This window comes from Cyphomyrmex costatus, unplaced genomic scaffold, assembly GCF_001594065.2.
Source record: "Cyphomyrmex costatus isolate MS0001 unplaced genomic scaffold, Ccosl1.0 scaffold932, whole genome shotgun sequence".
Lineage (NCBI taxonomy): Eukaryota > Metazoa > Arthropoda > Insecta > Hymenoptera > Formicidae > Cyphomyrmex > Cyphomyrmex costatus.
This window is the reverse complement of record NW_017280520.1, coordinates 183,950-197,469: the sequence shown is the minus strand read 5'-3', so window position 1 is coordinate 197,469 and position 13,520 is coordinate 183,950. Positions and strand designations below refer to the sequence as shown.

At 29.6% G+C, this 13,520-nt stretch overlaps 1 protein-coding gene across 1 annotated transcript in view; it reads right to left on the bottom strand.

Annotated features, from left to right (window-relative positions):
• The window catches only part of Flo2 (flotillin-2), a 98,487-nt gene extending 85,189 nt beyond the window's left edge, over positions 1-13,298 (bottom strand). Inside the window, exon 1 of the mRNA XM_018550127.1 lies at positions 13,250-13,298. Within this exon, the coding sequence (XP_018405629.1) occupies positions 13,250-13,298 (49 nt within the window). The remainder of the gene's footprint in view (positions 1-13,249) is intronic.
• Positions 13,299-13,520: the final 222 nt, after the last annotated feature.

The window sequence follows — 13,520 nt, the reverse complement described above, 5'->3', positions numbered from 1 at the left end:
AACACAGGTCATCGGCATTCAAGGATTGCGAGTAGCAGACGGTTCCGTTATGCCTGAGATTATATCAGCGCATACAAACATACCTATTTATATGATTGCTGAGAAGCTGGCAGATATGGTCAAAGAAGATTGGGGATACTTGAAGAAATCACGAACGTAACAATAGCGACGCGAGTTTTCGACCAGTATTAAATTGAAAACTAGCAATTCCCAGTGTATAAGTGGATAACTGTTATAAGTTATCGAGAAATTGACTTTAGATTTCATATTACTTTTCAGTAATTAATTAAATATAGTTTAAATGAGAAACATTATATTTTCATTATAAAAATAATATTTAATATTTATTTAAAATTTTTTTTTAATTTTTTATCTTCAATATTATACTTTCTACCTATAAACTATTTAAATCTAACAGAGCATAAATAAATATAAATCCCTCATAAACGTAAACATATTTATAAATATATAATATTTATAATTAATCTTTTTATATTTTCTAATTACGTAATAATTAATATTTATATTATTATAACGATAAATATTTAGTTAGTTAGACAGACTTGATTTTAATTTGATAATACTTTTTAGACGCCTAGCATATTTAATTTAAAATATTATAGAATATTAAATTCGATTTTATCTAATGTACATTCTGTTTAAAGTATTCAAAATTGATGAAACGAATCTAATAATTTAATTTGTAATTTGATAAGTCATTAATAATTTATTCATTATATATGTACATATATATTGTTACATTCTTTATCTCCATTTCAAATTTCTGCTCATAAAAATACTCATTATAATTTATGTCAAGATCTTGCCACAGGTCATGCTTTTTCCTATCTATTTATATGTATATATATGTTAAGATTGATTGTTTTACACGGTAATACATAAATATTAATATCGTTTACGACTGTTTTATACAACGCAAGAACAGGTACCTACATAAAAAAGTTTGCGTTGTTATTCATATCATTTACTCTGTAACAATTATTTAATTTACTTTCTAAAAATACCACACGTTTCTAAAAAATTCAATATTTTTGTTAATGCATTCGCATTGACTCTTATATTTGCTCAATTTTATTTTATTATTAAATATTTGAATTCACATTTAGAAATCCATTACACAATTAGTTTAGCTAATATAAAACATTCTCAAAGAAACTACTTAAAATTAACAATAAACCTCCCAGGTCAAGAATAAATTGAGCAATAATGGTTGTTAAATATATCTATAAATATACGGTACGTTTCGACTTCACAGAGTCCTCATCAGTCGTAAAAAACCTCTTAACAGATAAAACTGTTAAGGGGTTTTTTTACGGCTGATGAGGACTCTGTGAAGTCGAAACGTACCGTATATTAATGTTATCATTATAATAAATTTATAGATATATTTAACAACCATTATTGCTCAATTTATTCTTGACCTGGGAGGTTTATTATTAATTTTAATTTGTTAATTTATTTGAGCTGTTTGTAATTCAATTTTAAACTACTTAAAACTTATATTCTAGCGCGCATGTGTGTGTGTGTGTGTGTGTGTGTGTGTGTGTGTGTGTGAGAGGCTTATATAATAGACCCAGCTCGCGTTTTATACAGAAATGGCTTGATATTCAGTGATTTCCTAATTTGAGAGAATAATCGTAGTAAAAACTTTAATGATTAATATTTCAGGCTCCTAGAGCAGCAAGTAACGCATTTTTAACCAGATAAATTATGCTTATTCGACGTAATTTTTTGTGTAAAACGAAGAAATTTGGTAGAAAAAAGCATTACCCTGCCTCGCGAAACTGAGATATTAATCATTAAAACGACTATTCAGATAAAAAAAAACTCATAGCCTGGTGCTGACCAGTATCGTGAGGTGCCGAGGATAATCGATTTGTCATTTTCAATTCTCAGATGAATTAATAAGTACCAGTGTATTTTATTTCATTTCCGCACCTAAAAAGTTTCCTTAAATACCAATATAATAATGTTAAATTGTCAACAGAGGCATAACATTAAGAATGGTTACAATAGAAAGTATGACACTGACAATAAATCAATCGCAAGCGTGCAATTAGGTCAGCATTAGTGTAGGATATCGTTGTAGACTTCTAAGAAACCCTACATTAACAAAAAAGTTTTTTATTGTTAATATCGGATAAGTTATTTTTTTAAACCTTTATATTTTTTAATAAATTTTGTTAACTATATTGTTACTACAAACAACTACAAACGAAATATTATCATTTTGTGTATAAAAATTTTAATTTGTTTAAAGTCGGGTGCCAAGTTCACGAAGGTGTGATCCTACTTATTGTTAGATCGCTGTGACATTGCCTCATTCGGTTTGAAATTTAGCGGTCCAATAAGAAATCTATATTTCTTTCATTTAAAAAAAGTTTGCATTGCAAAACTGTATAAACTATTTCTTTAATTCTAATCGAAAAGAACAACTAAACAATTTTTTTTAATCAAAGAAGTCGATTCCATTATTACATATTTCTTAAGGGAATGCTGGAGCCACCTTTATTATCGATAAAACTAGCGTTTTTGATGTTTTTCTTTCTGTCTAATTTCTTCGTAATAGTTTCGTAAAATAAAAAATTCCTTGTCCACAATTTAAGTATCCTCAGTAATAACCTCAGTATGACGACCAACACTAAAGATAAAAATGGATAAAGAAATCGGTAATTCCATATTTTTCCAGCCTTGGACACAATATAGATCAGGGGCAGATACATTAGCATGAATATTTAAATCGTGGAAAAGAAATTTTTATTCTACGAAACTATTATGAAGAAATTAGACAAGAACGAAAACGCCAAAAACGCTAGTTTTATCGATAATACAGGCGGGTCCATCATCACCTTAAGGAGATACTAAAGTAACGACCAAATTTCATCGAAGTCAGTAGTACAAACATTTTTAATTGTAAATTTGATAATGATATAATTAGTTCATTTCTTACATTATTGTTCTATTTCACTTCATCTGTCCTTATCTAACATATGCAACGCCATCTTTTGCAAAATGGAGCACCTACTGCTAGACACAACCCTACTAAAAAAATCATGTCACAAAATTACATAACAAAATCATGTAATTAAACCAAGTAAATCACATAATTAGATTGTTTTAAATTAGTACGTGATTTTTTTAAATCACGTAATTTGAAAAATCACATGATATTAGAGATAACTTAGAAAAAAAAACATATCATCGTGTGACTTTCCAAATTATGTGATTTAAAAAAATTATGTATATTGATTTGGAACAATTTTCATTATGTGAATTACATATTTTAATCACATAATTTCGTTATGTAACTTTGTAATGTGATTTTTTTCAATAAAAAGTTACTGCTTTGTTTGCCATTCTGAGTCGTCGCTCAGAATTCATATACACGTTATTTTCAGATATAAATCTTTTTATTAAGCTTTAATCTTAGTTTCATAAAATTATTGTTTGTGCACATAGAAGACTAAGTGCTGAACTGTCGTTTTGTCCATACTATAAAACGTCTGTATTAAGGAAACATCTACGTTAGATAACGAGAAACTTTTACAAGTTTTGTAGTGAAAATAAGTAAGTAGTCAATAAAAAAAAACTGTCGATGTTAAATCATTTTTCTTTTACTAAAAAATTTAACATTTTAGCTTAGTTTGGTGGCCCTTTCGGCACACAGAAATGGTATAGTACTTACATTTTGATCGGTTTTTTTTTACGTAAACTATCACTAGAAACAATCGCTAGGAGGTTTAATATAAAAGAAAAAAGCAAAAATTTTTTTACAATTTCAATCAATTTTAAAACCGTGGAAAGTTTCCTATACTTGTGTTTCCTTCATGTATACTAAATAAATGACGAATTAATGACGGTTTAGAAGTAACAAATAAAGATCAAATTAATATCATCACCTTCCGTAATATAAAGAGTATTATTTTCAACAAGAATAAAAAGTATATATGTAACTCACACACGATTACCTAATTTCCTACATATACATTTATATAAGTATTTTTGAGCAAGAACAAATGACGAGAGAGATTAAAATTGCGAACACATTTTGACTTTTGACACATAACTAAAAATTAATACTTTTGTATATTTATTAATTTTTTGAATAAGTCTCGGTGAAAAAAATCATAAAATTTTTTTTTAATTTCATCATAAAGGGTACAAATATTTTTATAAATATATTATATTTAATAAATATCGGTTGCAATTTATTGCCAAATAAATGAATATTTCTCTTACACAAGTAGTTTTCTCATTAAAATTCGAAGTCGGTCAGCAAAATCAAGAGTCGTTATGTGAGCTCACATAACGATTTTGTAATCGTGCATGGACTGCATAAAATTAATAGCAACAAATGAAATTTATATTGTCCTTCAATAAATCACATTTACTTTATTCTACTAAAACTTACATAATAATATTGTTTCATGATAATTTATCGGTATAAGATATATAATATGTACGATATATCGTGTATATATATTATATATACATGTATGTAAAAGATAAAAATATGTAAAATAAAAAATCCCTAACGTTTAATCTATCTATCTATTATTTCATACGTAGAAAATTTTCGTTTTCACAAACTTATTAAGCAATCTTTTATTAAACAATATCAGAAATTTAAAAAATTAGTTAGAAAGATATAAAATAAAACTTTATGTGTACAACACACAAAGTTTTATTTTATATCTTTTCAACTAAGTTATATATATAGACAGATATTATCAAAAATAATTATTATCATCAGAATTTAACACTTAAATATTATAGTTATTAAGACAGAGACAGAGAGAGAGAGAGAATTCATCATAGTAAAATAGAATAATAGAGAAACGAAAATTGTCACATATTATAAATCTGTTTTCCATAGCTGAACTAATGTACAGTCAGTAATTAAAAGGTTGCAACACTTATTTTTGAATTAGTTCGGAATGCAGTCTATTTTTTCACTGAGCGATTGATTTTTATTTATTCATAATTAATATCACTCAGTGAGCAAGCTGCATTCCAAAATTCATGTTTAAAATGTATTGCAACCTTTTAGTTGCTGATTATACACTTTTGGAACTTAAAGTAAAATAAATATACGTTTGATATTTGGCGAAATCGAGGAAGAAAGTTCTTTAATGTAGTATAATACAGGAATAAAAAATAGAACTCTTATAGCCTAATCAGCTGTAAATTGACTTGTATGTATATATTAATGCTTTCTCCTTCAAGTTTATTTATAAGTTTTTGATTCGCTTCTTTATTATTGCACAACAATTACATTACCAGTTGAGCAATAAATTACAGATTGTTATTAAAAGCATGTAACAGTTTCAATGCTAAAACAATAATTCGCTAACAATTCGAAAAGAGATTCTCGGTCCAAATATATTACTCGATAACAAGTATTACGTGAACCCGACGAGAAAGTACATTTCTCTGGTAGATCTCGAAAGGGAGAGTGGTCGGTTGTGGGCCGTCTTTCCAAAGTGGCAGGGAAATTGTAGTCTGTCGGATTTAATATTCCAATACGATTGGGACAGTATACAAGAAGGAGGACGCAAGCCGACACGCAAAAAACGATCGTTCTAGTGACACATTAATATCATATAATCGGTGTGTATTATCGAATTACTAAGAAATTATTACAAAACTAAGATAATAAAAAAAGTAATCGCACGCGCGCGCAGACAATATCAATGATTACTTCAAAACAATTTAAAATTATTAAAGTTTATTATTGAATAGTGAAAAAGACTACGCGTGTGAAAAAAAAATCAAATAGATGATGTTCCTGTACATATTAAAAAGAAAGTATTTACAAATATCAAATTTACATGATATTTTTAAATTGTCAACCATAAAATTTCGCGCGTGCACAAATGTGTGTGTGTGTGTGTGTGTGTGTAATATAAATTTAAATTTACAGAACCTTGTACAATATGAGGACACTGTGTCTACTCATCATTATCGTGGCAACCAGCAGTGCTCATAATTTTCTAGACATTGTCAAAAATTATGTCCATTCATCTGGAAAGGAGGGAAAATTTACAAACAATAGATATGACTTTATCATCGTAGGAGCCGGATCAGCAGGTTCTGTGTTAGCCAATCGTTTATCAGAAAACAAGAGATGGAGAATTCTGTTATTGGAAGCGGGATACATGCCAAACTTCTTGAATCGGATTCCAATATTTGTCGGCTATTTTCAATTAACTGGTTTTAACTGGGGTTACAACGTAGAACCTCAAAAGAATGCCTGTCTAGGGATGATAAATCATCAGTGCGCTTGGCCGCGAGGTAGAGGCTTAGGTGGCACGAGTATCTTGAACTATATGATCCATACACGTGGGAACAAATTTGACTATGACAGATGGGCTAGTTTGGGAAATGTGGGCTGGTCTTACGCGGATGTTCTGCCGTATTTCAAAAAAAGTGAAAAATTTAATGTACCAGGTACTTTTTTTTTGTACATTCCTCTCTTCTTTCTCTTTCCACTTATAATTAGTCTTCCCAGATTTATTCAATGGATTATTAAAATTTCTTACATATAACGATAAACTATAAACATGTAAATCTTGCATTTTCTCTGTTCACTTCTAACGTTTCACTTCAAATTTAGATTTTTCTTAGCTTTTTGCCACATACAGACACTTATGTCGTCTATGTAAGGAAACTTTATATTTTCAATTACACAAAACCAAGGCATTCATTTTTATGGCAAAATGTCAATTCAAGATAATATTTCAATTAATACAAACAATACATACATTTTACAAAAACAATTCAACTATTAAATTCTATTGTCAGTTTTTTTTTTAAACCATAAAATTATGTTTCTTCAGAGGATCATAGAAATCTTTGTTTTACGTTCTCAAGATTTTCTCGCAAACAATATCTATACATTCCTTTTTTTACAAACTTTTCAAACTTGAATTTTAGATTAATTTAAAACTAAGAGAGCGCAGAATATTTTTTATACGTTGACAGTTTCTACATGACAAGAAAATGACAAAAGATCGATATAAGGCGTTTGATCACGTTACGATTGACTACAAAGCCACTCACAGCGCTCGTCCAGTGGAAAAACTCTAAACATTGGTCAGTGGTCACTGTGAATAGCTATGCCAACTGTAGTCGCAATGTGATCAAATCCAGAACATTTTCCCCTCCCTCCCACACTCATATACACGAATAGATTACCTTATTCAAGAGAATGGATTAATTTGTCAAATACAATACCAAGCCGCGACTTGGCATGCCATTGACAAAACCTATTATTCCTATGCTTAGGTATCAAGAACTCCTCGTATCACAATGAAAACGGTTATTTGTGCGTGGAACATGTTCCATATCATACAGAGCTGGCGACTGCGTTTCTAAATGCTGGACAGGAATTGGGATATAAAATCGTGGATTACAATGGCCAAGATCAAAAAGGTTTCTCGTACATCCAAGCAAACATAGGTAATGGAATGCGTTGTAGTGCTGCGACTGCTTATCTCGAGCCGATCAATCGACCGAACTTGGACATTATCACCGGTGCTAGAGTGACCAAAATACTAATCGACGCAAATAAGCAAGCTTACGGAGTTGAATACGTCAAGGACAACGTATGGAAGAAAGTAACCTGCTCAAAGGAAATTTTGTTATCAGCTGGTACGATTGACTCGGCGAAATTATTAATGCTATCAGGAATTGGACCAAAGGAGCATCTTGAAGAATTGGATATCCCAGTGATTCAGGACTCCAAGGTCGGTTACAGCATGTACGAACACGTCGGTTTTCTGGGATTGACTTTCATGGTGAATCAGAGCGTGTCTCTGCTGCAGAGCAAGCTTATCCTTAATCCAAGCACATTACTGGAATACGTTTTATACAAAGATGGCCCGTTATCAATTCCAGGAGGTGCAGAGGCACTGGCATTCATGAGTACCAAGTATGCTCCTGATGAGAGACCAGACGTTGAACTTCTCTTTGTGTCTGGTTCTCTACATTCAGACAACGGTCAGGTCTTGAGAAAAGCTCTAAGACTTTCAGATGATCTGTACGACACCGTCTATAAACCGATCGAAGAGCAGGACGCCTGGTCCATTTGGCCGATCGTTCAATATCCTAGAAGTGTCGGTCGTCTTACGTTGCAATCAAAGGACCCATTCGAACCACCTAAAATGGATCCAAATTTTTTCAGCCACCCAGCCGATGTAGAGATTATTCTGGAAGGAGTAAAGTACGCCATCAACATATCCAGAACCAAAGCCTTTCAGGCTTACGGCAGTCGATTGCATGATTTAAAAATACCAGGTTGTGAACAATTTGAATTTGCTTCCGATGATTATTGGCGTTGTGCTATCAAGCATCTACCGTCCATGATGAATCACGAAATAGGGACTGTCAAAATGGGACCTCCGACAGACACTTTTGCTGTCGTTGATCCGCAGTTAAGAGTATATGGAATAAAAGCACTCAGAGTAGTAGACGCTTCAATCATGCCTGCGATGCCTACTGGTCATGTAAACGCGGGAATATTTATGATCGGCGAGAAAGCCGCGGATATGATAAAGGAAACTTGGAAGAGTGTGCTGTAAGATTCGCTTTTTTACGAAAAGCTCAGGGAATCCTATAGATATCATACACTAAAAAAAATTTATTAAACTTTAATAAATATTTGTTTCAATAGTACTAATTATTCACAATAGTATAATCACACACGCACGTACACGCACACATACACACACAATAGTCTGTTCTAAAATTTACTTACAATAAATAAATATTTACTTTATAATAGAAAAGTTATGCTTAAATTAAACAAATATATGTTTACATTTAGTAAATATTTTGTTCGTACTATAGAAACAAATATTTATTAAAATTCAGTAATTTTTTTTCAGTGTAGAGATTAACATTAAACACGGCAATGTTATAAGATAAGGAATGTGTATATAAATCTCTTTTTGCTCAATCTTGCTCAATTTACAATGAAGTTAGAAAAACGAAAACATACACAGTAAAATAATGAAAGAACAATAATTGTTGTTGGGTAATGCTACGTCGATCTCCTGGTGTTTAAATTACGTGATGATTGTGATGAACTGTACGAATGTGTATGAACTACATATGGATAATTCTCCAATTTTAAGATTAAAACAAGCGTGTAAATAGGAATCCTAGTGCAATTACTCTATACTCGTAAATAGACATCGGGGATTCTTATGCAATTTCATATTTTGTTAGAAAGCAGATTGGAAAGTAACATCAAAATAGAAATGTGTTTTATTGCAAAAGTATTCTAAAAATGCATAATTTATTTGTGTAAATTTGCATATTTGTGTAAATTTGAATATTCGTGCATATCTATAAAAAATATCTGCATAAAAAATTCGATGTCTACTTATAAAAGGTAATTCATTAATATAGCAGAATAAAATAATACTTCCCACTCACTCGATATGTACTCGTAACATGTACAATTTTTCAATGCGCGTGCGCATGTGGACAAATTACAAAACTGAAATTTTTCTACCAAATTTAAGATAGTTATCGACGATCAGATAATAAATACAACCATGGATTTTTTTTCCTACATCGAAAACGATTACTTAAGAGGTAAAATTTCGCAAGACAGAAATTTTTCGAAAAGAGAAATCTACATATAAATATTTTTCATCGCGTTAATGTCTTTTTTTAAAGCATATTAAAATAACTGATTATAAATTTTTTTATGTCAATTATGTCGCTATAACGTCAATAATAATCAAGTACAATTATTATCGAGATGTTGTAATTATCATATTAAATAGATGTAATATAATAATTTATTACTCAAGAATATTTCTCGAGGGTGATCATATTGATCGTTCTCATTCACTGAGAGAAAAATGTTTGATATTTGTAACTATAATTGCACACACATATTACTATAATTATAATTATTACTGCTATAATAGTAACAATAATCTTATGCATATTTCTAGCAACAAATGTATATATATATACAGTTGGTAAACTAAAATAGTTATATAATAATTATAATTAATATAATCATAAAAATGGTGAAATACTATTATAAAAGTAATTCAAATTACTATAATTTTATAGTCATTTTAGTTATCAACTATACATTTGTCGCTAAAACTATACATAAGATTATTATTACTATATTATATTATAGCAATAATAATCATAATTATAGTAATAGTATTTAATTATAATTACAAATACCAAACACTTTTTCAGTATTAGTAATGCAATTTTGTCATTGCAATAAATATCGCATTTCATTTTGCTTTAGTCGTGTAGCATAAAGTACTTGCAAATGGATTAATGAAAGTAGAGAAGCGAGAAAAAAATATAAAATAAGTATCCTTTCATAGCGAGTGTCGCCCGTTAACAGTGCGTTTATATCGTGACGTAAAAGGGGAGATGACTCATAGTTTCCACCCATTTGCCCAGAAACTAACGCAATATGGATATCTAGGAAGACTTAAAAAAAAAAACCACTCAAAAAAACCGTCAGCGTTCTTTTTGTAAACTTAGAACATTTTATTTTTCGATTTTCTTAAAAATTTTATTCTTTTATAATGCGATAGTAAATGATAATATTCGACAAATTTGTGTGTGAAAATAACAGACACGCGCGCGCGCAATCATAATCTACTTATTGAAAATTATGCGGAGCAAAAAGGTTTTAATAAAATATATCTTCTTAATTTTTTGTGCATATAAAAAATATAAAAAAATTAATGATTTTTTAATAAGAAACTAAGGGACATAAAATAAAATTAAACTAAGGAATTATTATATCGGGTAATATTATAAAGATGAAATGTTATTTCATTATAAAAGAAATTAAATGTCATTTTGAAGAATATCATATCACTTGTACGTTAATATTTGAGAAACGTATCTATTTTCCTAATTATGGCTAATAAATTGATTTTATATTACCTCATTGTTTATAACTCTAAACGGCAAGTATTGTTACGCCATGTCGTTATAGCTAACAATTGAGTTATTTTCGGTTTAACCATTAAAATCCTACAGTCCGTTTGTTTTACCAATTACACAGTACAACAATATCTCAGTAAATTTATGGTCGCTGAATGCAAATTCATCAATGAAAAATATCCATCAGGTTTTCAAGATAAATAGAATGAATAAAGAAGCTTTTTTTGTCATATTTATCATTATTTGTTGCCAAATAAAGATTTATTTGTCTCAATTTAATTAATACCACTTTAAAGAGCTATTCTTTATCTTTGAAAGAAGTTTTTAGTTTTTATGTATAATTTTTTTCATCACACTCAAGTTATGAAAATTTCAATAAAATAGTGAATCTATTACATGGAGGATCAAAATGCGAAAACTACTTTCTTGCTTCAATCTGTCAATTTAAATTCGACATTTTACAATATATTTTAGAAAATGTTCATACCTCAATAAAAAATAAATCGTACAGTAAAAAATGATAATTCTATTTAAAGAGATGAAGATTAGTTTTTATGTAACATTAACAAAAGTTTGACCATAAAAATGATAAATGTTTTGTCTCATATTATTCAATTTGACATTTATCTCAATAACCTTACATAATGGTCATCTTTGGATAGCGGATTTTGATTCAGTATCCTTGAATTTACTGAAAAACACTAGTCATGATTGTTACAGGAGAAAAAGGTTAAATTTTGTCGAATGGAGTTATGTTTCAAATAAGTATTTTTTCTAACTGTTTTTACAAATTTAAATATCTTTTTCCACAATTAAAGTATAAGAGATAATATAGTCTAAACTAGTCAACTTTATGTTACAAATCAAAAAAGTTAGAAAATAACAGTTTTTTGTTATTGGCTTCTGACATAGACTCGCAACAATATTTACTTCATATTTTACAAGTTTTATATTTTGTATAAAACAATCTTGGTTTAAACCAGGAATTACATGAACAATGTTGTGTTAGTCTTAAAATTAGACTTAGATATCTAATATAAATGATTAGTTAGAAAATTTGTACAGATGTGTGCATGCAATATTAACGCAGTAGTGTGTAGTGACATGTCAATGACACATAAATCATGTGTGTAAGTTCTACTGAATCATATAAACAACTTTATGATTCTCTTAATGTGATTAGTTTACAAGCTTACAATCAATATGGCAGTTTACTGACATTGTAATTTTCATTAAAAGATTGTTCCGTGTGTTAGTATTTAATATGTTTGTATCTAATACTTAATATGTTATATTGATATAATTTCTAACTTATTTTATTTACTTCAGTCTATAAAGTATTATCATAGAATTGCACTGTAGATTTGGTCAAACTTTGTGTAATAGAATTCTTACTGTTAAAAGACTGTAGTTGAATCAAGTACAAATACCTATAATGCATTAAATGCAAAGAATACAACCTTTACATTACTTATTGTTAGACACAATGTCATTATTATTACTCTAGTGTTACGTTAACTATTGATATATTAGTTAATATAAAATAAACTAGTTAAATCCACTGGTTTGTTACTAATAGTAAATTATGAGTACACAACTTTGATTTATAAGACATCTAAAAGCCATCAATATCTATGAAGTATAATATAAAACTTAACAAGAAACTTAATAATAACTTGTAAATATAATGTCTGTTAAAGAGAGTCGATTAGCATGCATTCATGAAGAGATAACAAGCTCTTGATATTTTTCAGTCACAGCTTCAAGTCTAGATAATTTTATCAGATAGTCTCATTTTCTCGTTTAACAAGATAACTGATAAGAAAAAGTTAAGATAAAAAATCTTTTATATTATGAAAAACATTTTCCTTTTTAAATAAATATTATTTTAAATAAATTTTTTAAATGAATATTGATTTAAATAAGTAATGTATTTCTTTCGGAAAATACAGCAGCATAAATTTTTCCGTTTTCTTTTTGTTATTTCTTTTGTTTTCTACTGTCTTGTCTTTCAAAAATGTTACAAATCACTTTATGTTTGATGATCTAATTAATATAATTGTCCAATTTTGCAGTAAACCATTTGTGATTTAATATTTAGTTTTACAAAGAAAATTCTCTGCATAGATTTAAGCTTTATATCAAGAAATCATTAATAAATTGTTATTGTCCAGCAATAGTTCAATAATATTGTCAATGCACCAAGAAACACAGTGACCCAAAAATCATATCACAGTGCCCGAAATTATATTAATAATACACAGAAAGTTAATAAAGCATTTACCTGATACTACAAGAGCTTCATTCGGGCCGCAGGTGTGAACGTTTCCCATCGTTGAAACTAACCTTCCTTTTTTTCCAGTAAAAATATTGCTCCAATGATGATAATGATGAAAATATGACGACGACGACGGCGACGACGGCGACGACGACGACGACGACGACGGCGACGACGACGACGACGACGGCGACGACGGCGACGGCGACGACGACGGCGACGACGACGACGACGACGGCGACGGCGACGGCGACGACGACGACGGCGACGGCGACGA